We start from the raw sequence: 17,406 nt of genomic DNA, 5'->3' as shown, positions 1-17,406 counted from the left end.
CATGAAAAGAGACATTGCTAGACACGTGCAGCATGCAGACATTCATGCAGCAGTGAGCTCTGACATGTGCAGTGCCCTTTGAACTGTCATTCTTCATACTGGGATATTCAGTGACACAAGATAACTACACATCCATGAAATCTGTACCCACATTGGTATTACATGTTTTTGTAGAGATGTATAATTTATTTTTGATGCACACTTTTTCAGATCTCAGAGATTTTCTACAGAATACCTTTAATCCACTTAGATTCAGTATATTATCTTTCTCCACTCTCTACCATCTTTTGAAACACACTTAAATTGCCTGGTCTTTTAAAAGCAGAGCTCTAGCAGAGATATGTAAAGAACTGACTGTTCTTATTTTTATAGATAATCCTAAACCTTTTACAATATTAACTGCAAGAACACATACAGTAATGTGACCTGGTGGCCCGATGATTGACTGATGCAAGTGAGTGAATCATCTACATTTGAATCTGCAGGGACCTTAGCCCTCTTTTTTTCTGCATATAGTTATGCTCTATACTGTATAATAAACAAAAATAAATACAGACACATAAATGAAACGCATTTTAAAAGCAACCCAAATTTTACCCACTAAACAAAAGTAGGCATTAACTGTCAGTTGTTTTTGTCATATGACATCTTGATGAAATGGTGCAACATGAAGTGAAGCTGAGACCGTTTCCTCAGATCCCATCTCCTCCTTGCAGAGACCATAACCAACCAGGATGCAGTCCCACATCAGCCTCCCACTTGCAAACACTGCCAAATATGTTCTTCTGGAGTCCCTGACAAATGTTTTGCCGCTGCACCAGCTGCACACTCCATTATTATTGCTTATTTAGTGGTAAAATTATGTTTTCATAAACAACATGCACTCAGCAGTTAAGAACACCTAGCTAATACTAATGCAGTGAGATACAGTACAGGCCTGAATTAAACCTGAGTTTTATTCAGCTTTATTCAGCTGAAGCCTTCACTTTTTGGTGTTGTTCAGCTGTATTACATTATACTGCAAGGTGCTTCTGTTATTTTTGTCTACCTTATTATTATCATGCAGTTTAGGCCAAAGAACAGGAACACCGATGTGAATAGTAAAACGGCTCAGAAAAAAAAAGTGTCTAAATGGCCATTCAGTCTGAATACCTACCTTGTAGTTTTAATTCACAGTAATAACCTTGTCTGATAGCCAATTGCTATCAAATTGCACATTTAGTTCGATTTGAAAAGGAGAAACACGTGGAATGAATGATTGCAATCAGTCAGTCACAGGAAACATGAACCCACTCCTTAACGGAGCAGAGTCTCAGTTTCCAGCCGTAGTCAATTGCTCTATTGTTCCATTTGATTTTCTGAAGTGATGCATTTCCTTGAGTTTGGTTATGCAATTCACTCAACAACACTGAACCATTCGTTTTAATTTTTCCCATTGATCATCCAGCAAAAAAAGGAAATCAGAGGGGAAAAAACACTTTGTGCTCAGAACAATATTCATTTGTTTTTTCTGGGAATGGCGGTCTTCTGTCTCTAAAATGACAAATGCAAAAATATTTCCAGCATAAAAAGCTCAGCTTGGCAAAGCTGAACTGAAAGCATTGCTCAGCCCTCATTTAGGTCAAGTAAAATGATGTTTTGTCATTGCTAAACAGGATTGTGGAATGGGTTAAGTATGAATAATAACCACTCATTCTGACTGCCACAATCAATTTCCTCTTTTGGAAGGAGATTGTCCTCGCCGCACTTAAACAGCTTGTTCCGTTGCTGATGTATTGAGAAAAGGATGGTGTGAGTGGAAGAGCAGGCAAATCAGGCACAAATTGGTCATTGTGCTTGATGTTCTGAAACCCGCCATTGTATTCCAAGTGTACTTCTGCTGTGGGAGAACCAATTAAAGGGAACTTGGACATCTGAAAACTCGAGGGGCCAAACATGTGGCAGACAGGGAGCCTCGTGGCAAAGCACAGGGATAATTAATGGAAGAAGCAGTGGGTAGTAGCAAAGCCCCGACATCAAACCACTATTGGTCTATTGTGGTGTTGTTAAGGGATGGGGGGCTGTTGGTCATATCATTCACATCTCTGTGGCAACACTTGGGGCTGTGTCGTGTCATTAATTTCTATTCTCAACAATTTTTCAAGCAGTGTTTTCCTACGGTCAGAGCTGTGCACTCTTCCCGGGGGTGTTCATTAACTGACCTGGCGCTGCAACCACTCCAAAATATTCACCCCCATAAGCCCCTGTCCACCGCTCTTTACCCCCTCCCCTGTTTTTCGGATTTAATTGTCAGCCCCATCCATTACTCATTCAAAACAAGGCCTGTTGTAAGCACCTCTGTGCCCGCCTAGCCGTCTGTGAAGTGTTTATTTACTTCTGACGGCGGTGTGCAAATTGGAATGAAGCGCTGTGACATTGGCCGTCCTTCTGGTTCAGCATGGGACCGGCGCTACATTAGGCCCAAAAAGGTGGCTGGTGAGAGAGGACACAGCAATAAAGGCACAATATAGATCAACAACAAGTATGTTTGGCTAAGGGTGGAGAATAATGTTAGAGCCACTTTTTTTTCTTCCTTCAGATGAAACATTTATATGTGAATTGAGCCATTTTGTGTGTGTGTTTACTGTATGTTTTATGGAAAGGAGCACAACCTCACATTTTGATGTGAATCAAAGCCTTGAAACAAATTCATGGTATATTCATAAAAACTGGATCAATGCTCGTGACAGGTTTAGCACTCAAAAAAACACTCTCACACACACACACACACCACAAAATACTTCAAAAATAGAATAGAATAATAACTAGTGAAATATAAAACCAACACAAAAAAGTCATAAGAATTATTATAAAAGTTGTGAGCTCTGGTAGGGGGAAAAGAATCTCCATACATACCTACACAGACAAACAGGATAACTCATTCTTGCATAACACACATAACATACCATAGTCATATATCATACAATGTTACAAGGCTGTCATCTAAGAATATTTTCATATGCAAGATATGTTGACATTTCATCAGCTGTTGATATAACATATTAGAGCAACGCAAAATTAAATCAATTTTTAAAATTGAAACAGGGATATTGTATTTGCTTGAAAGATATTTTTCTCACCCCAAGGTCCTCCAGTGTGTCCAGTGATCCAGAGCTCCTTTTTTTTAATTATACATCTCAGTAATTCATACACCATTACCTCTGCTTTCTCTCTTTGCAGATGCATTCTATGACATTGTCACTGTTGGTGCTCCTGCAGCCCATTTCCAGGGCTTTAAGTGTGGTGGTCTGCAGCGTCTCCTAAGCAGATATGAAGCAGAGAAAAAGAGGTAAGGAAGAAAAAACATTAACAGCACACAGGCACAGTGTGTAAAGGAAATAGGGGATTTAATACAGCATGCTGTGTAAGAAAAAAAAGGCTTTTACTGACAAAAGAATTTAAATTGGGCGTAATTAATAGTGACGGACAAATTTGTCCCTGGCCTATGAACTTGATTTCCGTAGCCCCTTACAGTCACTTACAGCCGAGCCATGTTGAACTTTGAGGGAAACTCCACTGCCTCTGACAGCTCAATTTGACTGGAGGCAACCGGCATGATGGAAAAGGTTTGTAGAGTTCCTCTGCATTGGTTCCTTCCCCTGACAGGCATTTTCTTCTCGCTCTTGACATTGAACGTTAACTTCTCACAGGAGAGCCACCCATTTTTCTGCAACTTCCCACCTGCCAGCTGGAGCTCTCTTTTAAAATGCTACTGGTATCAAAACAAAACAAAATGGTCAGGCAAAGGTTTAAAGAGAGAGAAATTGTTACCACTATAATTATAAACTGTGTAGAGTGCACCTGGATAACAATCTATAGCAAGTGACAGACAACAAACATTCATGGTTACTCCTAAATAATAGGAGTCTTTAACCTTTGTAGATAAGCTGAATACAGTGCAAGAGGTCTGAGCTGTGGTACTGGCTTTGGTTCAGACTAAACTTGAGATTCTTACAAAGATAGATCTACATGTCATGTGCTACGACTGACCGTCACATCTTCAAACTTGAGATCAACAGTATCCTGTCAAATTCTGCTGTCTTTCCCCTTTGTTTGTGGGATGGAGGTACATATATGTCTCTGGAGTTCAGTATGTGGTCACTTGAGTGATGCCAGAAGAAATGAAGGGTGATTTTTCCCAAAGCTCCCCATAGAGTGCAAAGTCATTACAGACCATGCAAGATCCAATTAGTTACAGAGTTTGCAGCTCAAGAAAGAGGGGAAGAGAGGCAAGATGGAGAGGGCTGAGGTATGGGTATAAAATGGATAAGTTGATGGGAAATAGTTGGGGGCATATGCTGATAGTAAAAGAAAAAGAAGGGGGAAAAAAGAAAGGACTTCTTTACGCTAAAGTGCACAAGTAAATTTGCTGAAGATGGTCAGTTTTATCTGCTAGAATGAACTATGATAAGGTTAGCATATTTTTGAGAATCCACTGAAGTGAAATCATTTTCTTTGAATGAGAGATTAGACTTCAGAAAGAATTCACCGGGGAGACAGAGCTTTTTGTTTCATATTTGACTTAGCTAATGACTCACTGTAGCTTAAATTTTCCAATTTTCCGCCTGGCTAACTGACTGCGGCCTGCGCTGAGCCTTATCCGTGTTTGACCTGGAATGCAGTCGTTTGTCAGTCACAGTCAGGAATAGGAATAAACTCAGTTCCTCTGTGAATTCATGGTGGCCATTGTAATGAAGGTGTGTGTTTGCTTTAAATTACACACACACTCACCATTTCTAGGTTTAATTCTCTTTTATTATACATGCACTAAATGTCTGACCAAATATTTAGCCTTGAAGAACAAGGTGAGGTATTTTGTTGTGTGTGTCTGAGTGTGTGAGGTACTGTAGTCATGTGTGCGGGTCCAGTTGAGTCACTTAATTGCACTGCAAGTCAGCCTGTTTCAGCAGAGGAGAGATTCATGTGCATGCACGTTGGCGCGCACACTCATACTTCTCCCACTTCGCCTCCTTCCCTTTCAGAAGCAGCCTTTTGTAATCACATTTGATTAAAAGGGAAACAATCGGCAGGATGTGAAACTTGGCTATTCAATGTGATATTAATTCATCAAAGAGAAGATGGAAAAGGATTGAGGAAGGGGGGGGGGGGAAGAAAACCTGAGCACAGAGGTGTTACCAGGAGGGCAATAAAAGAGCTATTCGTCTTTGTTCCCTGGACACTAGAAGAGAAGGAGGGGTGTTCTTTCCAGATCCATTAAAAACCTGCATTGGCCAAACTTGGCAATGACCAGAGTATGCAATGTAGTTTGTCTCTCAGGATGGGCCAGGAAAGAGTTTAATCAATAGCTACACTTAGTATTCCTCCAGATACCCTGCACATGTACACACAGGGCAAGAGCATTTATCTTTCATTAATGCGTACAGTCCCACTTAAATGGCTGTTTTAAAAGTCACTGGATTTTTATCCGTTTTTGATTGAACCCTATAGACATAGCTGTGGATTTGCTGATGTGGTCTAATCTTTCATTAACAGCCTCTGTTGAATTATTCAGCTAATCTGCATAACGATGCAACACACTTTTTTGGAGACAGATTTTATGGACCTTTTTTTTTAACTGCACTGACGGCGTGTACGTGTCTGGGAGTAGAAGATATAGAACATGTTTTTGACTTGTGCACAAGACAGCCGAATGTGGGGGAAAGACATCGCTTTGTAAGGTCAACTGTGTGTAGCTGGCGTAGCCGCTGTGCAGTCGAGTCCCCGTCTCGCTGCATGTGTCCCTGAATTCTGTAGGAGGAGGAAGGAGGCCCTGTCATTCTGCCAGACGTTGTGGTCAAGCAGAGCTGTTGAATGACACGTTTCTGGGACACACAGAGTGGTTGAAACATTGCACACGTTTAATAGAGTCTCTTGGGGCCGATGTTCAGATTTAATGTGACTAGCAGCATGTTGTCCAGCAAAATAACTTCCTCCCAGTTCCTCTGTGTGAGCGACAGGACGTTGGCAGTGGCTGGGACTCCATGCTGATGGACAGCAGCTTGCTCGTGTTTTCTTTTTTTTTCTTTTTTTTGCCTGAACTGGAATCGGCCTGCTTCAGGTTCTGTGGGGACGTTGGCACTATCCTTGAGACTTATCTGGTCTCAGATCAGGGTTTCTAGCAGCTCCTGTCTGACTCACTGAGGAAAGCTTTGGCTGTTATTCTGAGAACTGATGCAAGATCTGTGCCCAGTGGAGGATTCAATAACAGATGGGAATTTGCAGTTAAAAGAAACTGGTTGGAAAACAGTTCTTCCAAAATATAAGAAATTGCAAACTTTTTTTTTGACTGTGGCCATGTGGCAGTGGCTTGGTGTGAAATCTCTGATTAGAGTGTGCTGTCTAAATGACAAAGGAGGCTTTGGCAGTCACCTGGAGTGCTACAGGGCACACTGCTGACGTAGCTGCATTTTACTCCTGCTGGCTGTCAGCAGCAGGCCACAAGCTCTTCATTAATTTTCTCTCCACTATTAATTAGCCATGCACTGGAGATGTTGGCTTAATTAGGCCGCTGGGCCCAACGGTTTTCTCTATCTCATTACTGCTATAACCAATTTCTATTGATCATTTAGGAAAACCAAGGAGCAAGCTCTTCCCGGCCACACTGCTAGTTTAGTCAGTGATGCGTTTGCAAACTAAAGTCACATCCAAGACTCAAGTTAACCTATGAAGCACTGGCCCAATAATATCTGAGCACCTTTTTTATTCCAGGAGATCCAGAACTGCTCTTCCGTGTGAAATTTCAACTATGAGAAGATTGAAGGGTGATCGCTTAATGAATCAAAGTGCAGGTGCAGAGCGCAGCCAGGTTCACCGTGCATATTGGGAAGAGGGAGTGGCAGGACACCTTCAGTGTTTTCATGGCTGGAGGCGCGTGGTGCACTCAGGGCGAGCATAAATGAGGTGGGATTAAGACGAATCCATTATCATACATTATCAGTGAGTGTGTCGGCGTCTGGCAGCATTTCTTTTTAAAAGCATTGCTCTCACAGAAACGATGTACTGATGTCATGTAATGGAGTCAGGAGGAGCCTCACCTAGGAGGGAACTGATATTGTCTCACAGGAAGTGGAGAGTTGCAAGTGGAAATACAGGGCTAGCCCAAATATACCTCTGAGGCCAGATGAACTGAATTATTGTCGGGGAACATATGGACTGTCCGATATAGTCTCCATTGTTTTCTGTAATGCTCTATTTTATTTGAAATCCCAGTGGCAGCATTCAATTAGCTTACATGCACCAATAATGTTACAGCTGCAAAACAAGGAATAAATCAGTTTCCATTGTTGGCTTTTACATGGCTGTGTAAACTGACAATTATAGTAATGAAACTCTATGTGAGCCACAAATATAGTAGCTATGGGCCTTTTATAGGAGCCTCTTTTCTCCAATCAAACCACTTTGAAATTTAACCAGCACAGTTACATGACCAGACATGATTCTGCTCTACAGCGCTACACCACGCTGTTCTTCACAGCCACAAGTCAACCTTTTCTGCATGTGTCTTGAAGACGGCACAGTCTCCACACTGTGCGCTGCACTGCCTTTACTGGGATGCCGCGTAGATCTGGCGCATGCAGCTGAAGTTTGACAAAGTGTTTCACACACATTAATGACTTCAGATGGAAAACAAACCTGACAACTTTAGATGGCTTTATAGGGAGTTAATCAGCTAAAAGCGGAGGCCTTTGAACATGCAAGCTGTTATGGTTGAGAGATGCTGATAAAAATCAAATATTAAATTTTACTTTGCATCCTGGGATTAGTGCTATAATTGGAGTGTAACTCTGTGCAATTAGATGTTTCTGCAGGTACTTTTTTTTCTTTTTAATGACACAAAAGCAGACAAGCAAAACATGAAATAAACGACTTGTGTGGATTTAAGAGGGGACCATAAGGGCCCGTTGCTGGTCACTAGCAACGATAATGAGTCCTAATATATAATTTATGTGTACTGTATAATGGAGTCTGTACAAATAACTCCCTCTCATCTACTGTAACTCCAATTAGGGAGAGTCAACCGAAATACAATTTGCAAGCACATTAGGAAGCTCTGTTCATGAGGTGGTACAGTAAGTCTGCATACATGTAGAGGTTTTCAATAGAGGATAGAGGATTTCTTTTCAAGAAATCGGACGATCATTGATCTTTATCTGACTGTGGCTCAGTGAGATCGAGCCTGTGCATCACTGTTATACCCTTTAGTCTGGGTTATTCCTTTAGGGGGAAAAAATAATTCATTTGAAATGCCGTTTACTGTATGTGCGGAAAAGTAAAATAATGAGTCTCTTAGGTCTATGCGGATTCATAAATAACATGCAAGACTTAAAGGTTTGCATAGCCCCTGGACATTGCTTCATAATATGAGTGCTTCACATTCATTTTATGAATATCAAACATTAGAATCAATGAAAAATCAATGTAAATATATAATTCCCAGCAGCAATACAAGTACAAAGAGCAATTTTACTTTTATTTTCAAAGGATTTTTCCGCTTTTTTTTTGCCTGTTGTATCTAGCAGCACAATGCAAACTGAAACGATCAATCACACATTCAAAATGGTCAAAACAAACAGCTGGATAAAAACAAAGTAATATTTCCAGATTGCAACATTCAAGCAATTCTGCTCTTCACCTACAAGCAATAAGTAACAAGTTATTCAGGGAGCTCATTTAAATAAAAGTAAAATGTTTAAGTAAGCTTTTACAGGTTCAAGGTGTGCCGTGAGTCAGCTTGAGGCCAAGTCCTGCCAACCTTAGACCAAGACAGATGAAAGGATGTTTCTCCTCTTGTTCTTATTTATAATATATTGAGCAATTCAGATGCAGACTTCAATCACCTCCTATCTGCCACATCCACAGCAAAAGATAAATATTCTTAGCTCCACAAAGGTAGTATTTATTCCAGCACTGTTCGTATTGGATTATATGATGCATTTTTGTGTCCACCCCCCTGATTTATTGGCATCGTAATTTAAAAACTTGGCACACAGCACTGCCAAATTACATCAGGGATGGGAAACATACCCAAGGTTTGAAATGACAAGCAGACCCCTGTGTGCAGCATCCCCTTTGGTTTTTTCATCAGCTTTGTATTCACAGATTTATGCTGTTTTACCTTTACATGGTCCGCCGTGTTGCTTGACCCTGTCTGGACTGACAGCAATGCTGATGAGGCAATTAAAGTTCCTTGCCTTAGCCAGCCTTAGAGGGGATCAATTCTGTCCTCTAGCATCAGGTGGCAGGTCCCTACATTCATTATTGCCTGCATAGTCTCCCTAATGGGATTGGATTTGTACTTATGAGTCAACAGGGCTGTTATTGAATCTCAGTTGCTGAAGCCATTGTCCTCTTCCAACAACTTTCTCCTCTGCCTCTTTTCTGGAGTATCTCCATTGTTGCAGTCCTGTAGGATTTTTTCTCTTTAGTTCTGCATAATGTAGTTAGACGAATGTAAGCTCACACGGGATGAAAGGCTTTTACAGACTTTACTTTGTCGCAGTAGATTATTTAATTTTGGACGTCTGTGCGGCTGAAATCTTAGTATTTGAAGGTATGCTCGTGATGGCGAGGATAACAGAAGTTTGCGAGTCGAAATGGTGACGCTCTGTGCGGCTGAGTATTTCACACTGTTTGCCCTGTGTCTCCCTCTCACTTAGTGATTCCTTTGATTAGCTTTGAGCTTGTGGGTGGTAGTCCTCCAGGGGGCTCATTAGCTGTAATGACAAGGCCAAGATTTTAAAGTTAGCCAGTCAAAGACATAGTTAGTGGCTAGTACCTACTACTATGCCTAATTTCTTAAGGCCTTGAGATTGTCACAGTCATTGATACATCAGGTAGTGCTGTTCTACACAGGGTGACTTCTAAGACGCACGTTCACGTTCTTTCCCTTAATGCAAAATTTTTGCAGCACGCTGCAGAGAGTACTGTTTTATGCCAGCCTTTTGTGTGTGCCCCTCCTAGCACCTCTCTCTCTTTTGCTCCATCTCTCTCCATCTCTCTCTCTCTCTCTTATGTCAATTATGCCTTAGGATCTGGCTCTGGGGTCTGGCCTACATAGCGGCTTGCAGAGCTGACTCTAAACTAGCTGAGAGGGTTGCAAATGACTGCCTCTCTCCCCACTCCATCTGATGGCAGGAAGTCAGCGGAAACTCATTGAAAGTCACTGGAACTTTACCCGAGGAGAATGTTTGATTGGAGTGATTTGCCCTGAATCTCGAAACTGACAAAAGGTGTTTTTGTCTGAGATTAAATAGCTCCCTAGAAATGAAGAAGGGATTAATTATTCATAAAGGGAAAATGGGTTGACATTGGACTGCAGGTCCAATTTAACAGTTCAGACTGAGTACCTGGAAAGCGCCGCTGCTCAACATTTTCATGGCAGCTGAAGAATGAAATGAGAATAGAAGATGAGTGCTCTATAATGTAATGTTTACAATCACTAGATTCCCATGATTCATATATTTGTCCATACTCCATCTCAATACAATGAATATTCCTTTAGATACCCCTCTATACAGCTTTTTGATCTGAATAGAAAATAACTGATGGAAAGCTTTTATACTCTTGTTATATCACATATTCTCTCTGATCCAAAGCCAGAATGTGTCGATTTTTTTTTTCCATGTATGCTCTTCGTTTGATTTATTCCTATTATATAGGGTAAATACAAATAGCTGCTATTTCTAGCTGTTAGGAAAAGGTTATGGTTGTCATTTCCAGCAGGGCACTTAAAGTAGATGTTGTACCTGGGGTTTAGAGCTGCTACAGTTAAGCAGCAGCTCAGAGTGGTGCAGCACTTTCTCCACGTGTTGTATCTTTATTGGTCTCCTCACAGAATATATTGTTACAAGAATAGGAAAGCAACTGGGTTGAGCTTCTGTCCAGAATCACCACAAATCTTGTTACAAGAAAGTGTGGCCCAGTTTTCAAATCAGATTTGGGCCACTTTCTTTTCTATACTTAAAATTGATATGCAGTGTTGAATTCAGCCCATGGCCATGCAACTCCAGTAAAATCTGTCAGATCTGTATGGATGTGTTTTTCTCTCTCTCTCTCTCCCACAGCTTCAGCACTGCCTACCAGTGTATCTACTACTCTCCAGAGCACACAGCCAAAGCTCAGGAGGTACTCAGCACCATGAGCCTCCTCCAGCCCCTCATCACAAGCTTGGCGGACCAGCTCCTCCAGGCCGCCCATGAGCACTCTTCAGCTGGGATAAAAGACGCACTCAAGAACCTTTCTGACAAGGTGAGCCAACTTCCAAGTCCTCCGCCCACCTTCTCCTTCCACCTCCACTATGCCCTTATTCCTCTGCCTCAGAAAGTGCCACTTTTCCTCTTGGACACATCACCAAACATTGACAGGTAATACCTCAACCTGAAAAACCTTTTAATTTAATCTTTAACTGTGGCAATAAGTTCATATAAACCCATATTTATCCAGAACCTACTCAATTATTTGCTCTGGGGCTCTGCTTCTGAGCCTATAAGGAATAGTTTTCCTTGTGGAGCTGAAATCTGAGGACTGTTCACGTGGATATATTGGCTTAAACTGACTGCAACACCGAATGTTCACCCCCTCAAAGGAGTCACCTAATAACAGTGATTTGATACCAACACTGGTAATGTCCCCCTGCCAGTTTCATTGCAGATAAAAGCTGGAAATGTAACATATTCTTAATCTAACTGAAAAACTTCAAAGCCAGTAGTTGATCCGTTACATTTGCGCACAGATGCATATGCAGACGCTAAACAGACAACCTCAGGAAAAATCCATAACTCATCATAAAAACGCCAAACTAACAAAAGTGAATAGCAGCATGGACGTTTATGGAGTTGAGGCGTTTTTATCAGTATAATTAATGAATTACATCTGGTGCTGTCAGATTGCAATCTGTTGTGGGAGAGATTGTTTTTGCCACAGTGGAATAGAGCCCAATCAGCCTGCTTAATTGGTACATTCGCTCTGTCACCGCTTCCTCTCATCCTTGATTAGACATGCACACGTTGGCCAAGTAAACCCCTGGCCTGGTCAGCACAAGCAGGGCTGCTCTCTGATTAAAATCTCAAGCTGTGTTTGCGTGTGTAGGTGTGTGTGTGGCGTGTGTGGCTGTGAAAAGTGCAAAACTGTGTGTGTTCAAAAGCTGGTGATCACTCTTTCAAGCCCCAAAGCCTCCAATCACGAAGACAACATCACATGATTTATATCAATATTTCATCCTGCACATCTGGTCATCTTTCTCAAAAAACATCCTTTTTTTCTTCTACTTCTTCTTCTTTTTTTCTTCTTTTTTTTTTACTTTCAGACACGTGTACAAGCTGCTGGCTGTTTGCATACACACTCAGACAGGTGGTCACTCATTCACAACCCTTGACCTGTGGAATCGGTTAAGTTGAGTTGTGTTTATACCAGACTTAAACAAATGATTTGACAATTTTGGAAAAGAACTATTCAGTTTCTTTTCTGAAAATCAAATGAAATGATTCAATCCATGCCTTAGTCCATTGAATATGAAGATACAGCTTGAGCAGCCAATTAGCTTAGCTTAGCACAAAGATTGGAAACATCCAAAGGTAATACTGTATATCCACTCACGACGAGTAGCACTGAAGCTCATTTGTATGCCTCAGCATATGGACTAAACAAATAAGCGATAATACATATTAGTGGGACTTTTAGTGATTCTAGTATCGGTGGAGGGTTCTGTTTCCTGCCAGACCGTTCCCTCTTGTGTCCCGTCCTTATACTACGCTAAGCTAAGAAATGTGTTTCAGCCAGCTGCACGTTTACAATGAGATCAACATAAGTCTTCTGATCTAACTCTTTGCAGGGAAGCAAATAAATAAGCATACTCACAAGAAATGTTAATATTCCTTGAACAATCTGCACAAGATACACTATCTCCTATCTTTACTCACTCAATGAAGAAGAACTCCTCCCAAAAATATATACAGTATATAAATGTGGGGGAAAAAAGGGGGATATCCAGTCACCAATGAAAAAATAGCACAACCTCACACTTCTGGTCAGACAGCATTATTTATCTATCCTATTTAATATAAATAAAGGCGAATGTACTGTATTTGTAAGTGGGTCTCTGCAGTGAGTGTGAAGTTTTTTCAAGTGGAGACACTGACTCACACCTTCAGAGAAAAGATGAGACACGGATGTAAGAAGCTGCTTTTTCATTTTTTATTTTATCAAGTACTTGCTGTCTCTTGACTTTTTCCTTCTTGGTTCAGACCACCAATCCAGGTCTAACTCAATATTTCACTCCAGAATACTTCTGGCCACACTCGGATTAGTGTTGGGCACTGCAGATGTGCTGTTGCTTCTCTATATGTGATGATGATGATGATGATGATGATGATGCTTTTGATGACGATAATGATAATTTCACTCTGAAGATAATCACGGTGAAAAGGCAATTGCCACACATTTCCGCTCCCTCCAGCTGTGTCCTAGGACAAGTTCTATGTCTTCGACGTGACGGTTACCTGGGAAGTGCTGTGGCTTTGATTGTCTATGCATGATTATGTTGAATTATATGGTGTATAGAGGTCATAGACGCAATAGTGAGTGAGCGTCCTCCCAGCCAAGTGCTGCTGGAACCTGACCAGCTCTATTCATTCGCTCTCTTATGATGTTCCACTGAGCGAAAAAGCTCTATTTTTAACTCAGCCAAAATTTGCTCATCCTTCAGGGTAAAACCATTCAGAACTGTTCAGGTGAATAGATTCCTACAGTTTTTCCTTCTTCTTCGTCTTCTAACATCAAACGTAACTTATTTTTTTGCAGTCTGAGTCCACAGAGGCGTTTTCTGACTTGCACTTCTTGCTCAGTCGAGATCACATCAGCAGAAATATTGAAGAACGACTAGCAACAGAATTTTTCCCAAGGGGTTTTCAGAGTGTTTCAGATATCTAAAACAGGTAGGTGTTGAAGAACTACACTGAGGAGTAGTCTCTGCACGTGGAGGAGTAAAGTTGCTTCGGTTTAGCCTTGATAAGAAAATGAAGCTGCAATGATTTTTTTCCTTTGCCCAGAGGAGTGCACCTCTGATATTGCACTTTGAACAAAATACCTATATGGATCCTGTTGAACAGTATATCATTAAAATGTTTTTTTTTTTTTTTCAAATCCCTGTAGATCCGAATCTTAAAGGATACAAATCTGGCACTGGCTGAATATTTAGAAATGGAGCTGAACGAAGTGGGCCCTGATTCATACACTTGACTTTTTATCCACAACAAAAAAAAACGTATCATCTATGAGTAGTACTGTATTTAGCCAATGATCAGTTCACCAGCACCGAAAATTATTGTAGAAGAGCTGGCAGTCAGACACATGAGTTCTGTGACCCTGCAGTTAAGAAGTGCAAATATGACCCAGATTGTTTTAAACACAGTGTGTGCCTTTGTTCGTTCATCTCAGGAAAGATAATGAATAATACATGGTCTCATAGATTGCAAATTAACATTGAGGTCAGATAAGCAGAGTTCAATTTGAATATGAATGCACATTTTTCCCAGTTCTCATTAAGTACTCTGTTAAGTCATTTTTTAGTCATTTGGACATTTTCATCTTTGAAACAATGTTTACTTCTTTGTATACGGATGTGTGGATCACAGAATGATATTCCAGCAAGACTGCCTGTTCTCAGGCGATTACACATTTCTTCTTATCCATAGATTTTGGCTCTCACATCATTGACTTACAGTAATGAAACTCATTTGGATCCATGCAAGGCAATTAAAATGGGTATGAATTAAATACAATGGTGTTTTAAGTGTAGTCATCGTTTGCTTTCTCTGCCGAAGCATTCATCAAATGGCCCATTCAGTGTGGGTAGCAGTCTTTATAGCTTTTGAATCAAGGACAGAACAGTTAAACCAGGCTCAGATGGACCAATAATTGTGTTGTTTTTTCATGACTTACTGTAGATCGCATCGCAAGAGGAGCAATGTGGAAGATCTGGAAGAGTCAGCTCTTTCTTCTCAGTAAAAACTATAATGAGTCACATGTGTGAAATGTTGTAGGACCTCCAAGGTGAGATCTGTTTCATGCGTATAACAACAGACTTCAATGGTGATGATGGTGAGGATTAGGATGATGGGAGGTGAGTCATGAATCCCTCAGAGTGTAGATGAAGTTGAGTGAATTGATTGAGGTTTTCAGAAGATTCTTCTGGCACACAAGCTTCAAAGTGAACCGACAGTACTGACTCATCTTTGTTTGACAGGTTCAGTAGCTTCAAGCACTGGATCGCTCCTCACTGATGACTCCTAGTTACTAAGAGCTTAATGAATGTATGTGAAAGCTACAGAAATGATCTCGATGCAATAACTTTGTTTGCTGCTGTCAAGCTATTTAGCTTATAAACAGTGCTCGTTCCCACCAAGCTGCGTTACTGAATGTGACAGTTTGAATCAGCACTGAACAGTGATTTGATCACTTAGCTGAGAGGGAAGTGAAACAATAACAAATCTTTTTTCTTTTTTAAGCTCTGTTAATGAGTGTACAAAACCACACAGACGAGCACACTTCTCCCACCCACCCACGTAGAAATTACGTACTGTACTGTAGCAATAAGGATGAAATATAATTACAACTGTGAATAAGTACAATGCATTTGACAATATGAGAAATACTTTAGATAAACACTTAAAAGAAAAAGAAAAAATACTTTTTAGATGGTAGCATTATCCTCTGATCATATTTCCACCAGTGGCTGTTGCTGGTCTTTCAAAGAGCGCTCATTTTTGGCCTACAAAATGTGTCCATTTATTTATACACCTCCAGGCCAGGCCACTGCTCCATTCACTCCCAGAGACGCTGAGCGTCTGTGGGAAGGACAAAATCGCAGCATTTATCTAATGACCATCTTCACTGCAGTGAAAAATAAACGATTCGATGCTGCCCCATTGAAGTCCATGGACGCTGAGCTTCAACGGGTTTAATGCACTGTGACGCTACAAGAATGTATGAGAAGAAAATTGTGTCAGTCGACCTGCGATAAGTAGCTGATTCTGAATGAACTCGTCTTAGAGTTGAACGTGTTGTAACACATTTTTAATCAATGAAATGTAAACACAACAGGAACTATTTGACCATTTACTTTTTGACATTTTAGAGGAAACAGAGCTTCTCTTGCAGTCTTAGAGCAGTCCCCTTGACACTAAGATTTCTCATGGGCCTCAAGCTTCTCCAGCTTTTCTCTTGACAGTTGACAGGTGAGCCTCGGAGTGTTTGTATCATTAATTGTGTATGATTTGGAGTAATTGCATCCTTCCACTTCAGTAGAAGTTAATGACGGGCAAGAAACAGCAACTGAGTGCCAAGAAGTCACAGTGTCTTGTTCAAAGAAGATACATCAGAGGGTATTCCACAGAGGGCCATAATAGGACAGGGCTCTATGGTGACTTCAAGAACCTCTGAAAATGTCTTAACACAGAAGTCCAGTAAATTGCTCAGTTGGGGAAGCTCTACAAAGTATGAAGCAATGAAGATGATTTCATAACAACTGCATACTGGATCTATGTCTAGATTTTTGTCGGGAAATCTCCCTGACATACGGTATGCCTGATGCAGTCATTGTTCAGATGTGTTGATGTATTCACTGTACATGTGAATATAAGAGATGGAGAAGTTAAGAGCGGTAACAGGCCTTTAACCTTTTTAGGGTCATTATGAACATGAAGTTTGCAACTCACCAAAGAGCTAAACAGTTAAAATGTTTTTTATAACAATTTGTTAAATTCTTTTATGCTTTTTTCATATGTTACTGGATGGTTTTGGCTCAAAAATAGATTAGAGGGTGTATGAGAAGTGGAAATTATCCTCTTTTTTAAAGTGTGGGCAGGTCATCTAGACATGCAGCCAGTTAAAAGGGATCACACATTGACACTGCTTCATTTTATGGGGTCACAAGCCAGAACAGTTAAGAATCAGTTCCTTATGATATCCACACAAAGTGTCTCTGTGGAGCTGGGGCAGGACTTGTCTTGCCTGAGGTTCTTTTCAACTCTTATCTACTTCTTTGCTTCAGACCATCTCAACAAACTCATTCCCTTTTCTGTCCACATCAGGGAGGTATAGGCGTTAGTGTGGCGAATATTTGTATATAATGACCTTGCAGGTTTCTTCTCATGGGGGAGACTTGGCTCATGTGTTTTGTTAGACTGCATTTTGTTGTTGTAATGGAATTGCTTATTGCAGTGCTAACTCAATTACTCTTGAGAGCCCTTATCATTTTTTTTGTACACAGTGGCGGCAGCGAGCGAGAGGCTCCTTGGTGCTGGGATCATCATCAACTTACAGTAGCTGGTGAATTTGAGATCAAAAGAGGTGTGCTCTTGGAGAAGCAGG

The 17,406-nt window shown here is 40.8% G+C and overlaps 1 protein-coding gene across 1 annotated transcript in view; it reads left to right on the top strand.

Moving 5' to 3' along the window:
• The window catches only part of inpp4b (inositol polyphosphate-4-phosphatase type II B), a gene marked incomplete at its 3' end in the record, with an annotated part of 138,200 nt that overhangs the window by 99,559 nt on the left and 21,235 nt on the right, over positions 1 to 17,406 (top strand). Inside the window, exons 11-12 of the mRNA XM_083972504.1 lie at positions 3,220 to 3,328; positions 11,103 to 11,286. Of these exons, the coding sequence (XP_083828630.1) occupies positions 3,220 to 3,328; positions 11,103 to 11,286 (293 nt within the window). The remainder of the gene's footprint in view (positions 1 to 3,219; positions 3,329 to 11,102; positions 11,287 to 17,406) is intronic.

Source organism: Trachurus trachurus, assembly GCF_905171665.1.
Source record: "Trachurus trachurus genome assembly, chromosome: 1".
NCBI classification, from domain to species: domain Eukaryota; kingdom Metazoa; phylum Chordata; class Actinopteri; order Carangiformes; family Carangidae; genus Trachurus; species Trachurus trachurus.
This window is presented reverse-complemented; position numbering and strand designations above follow the sequence as displayed.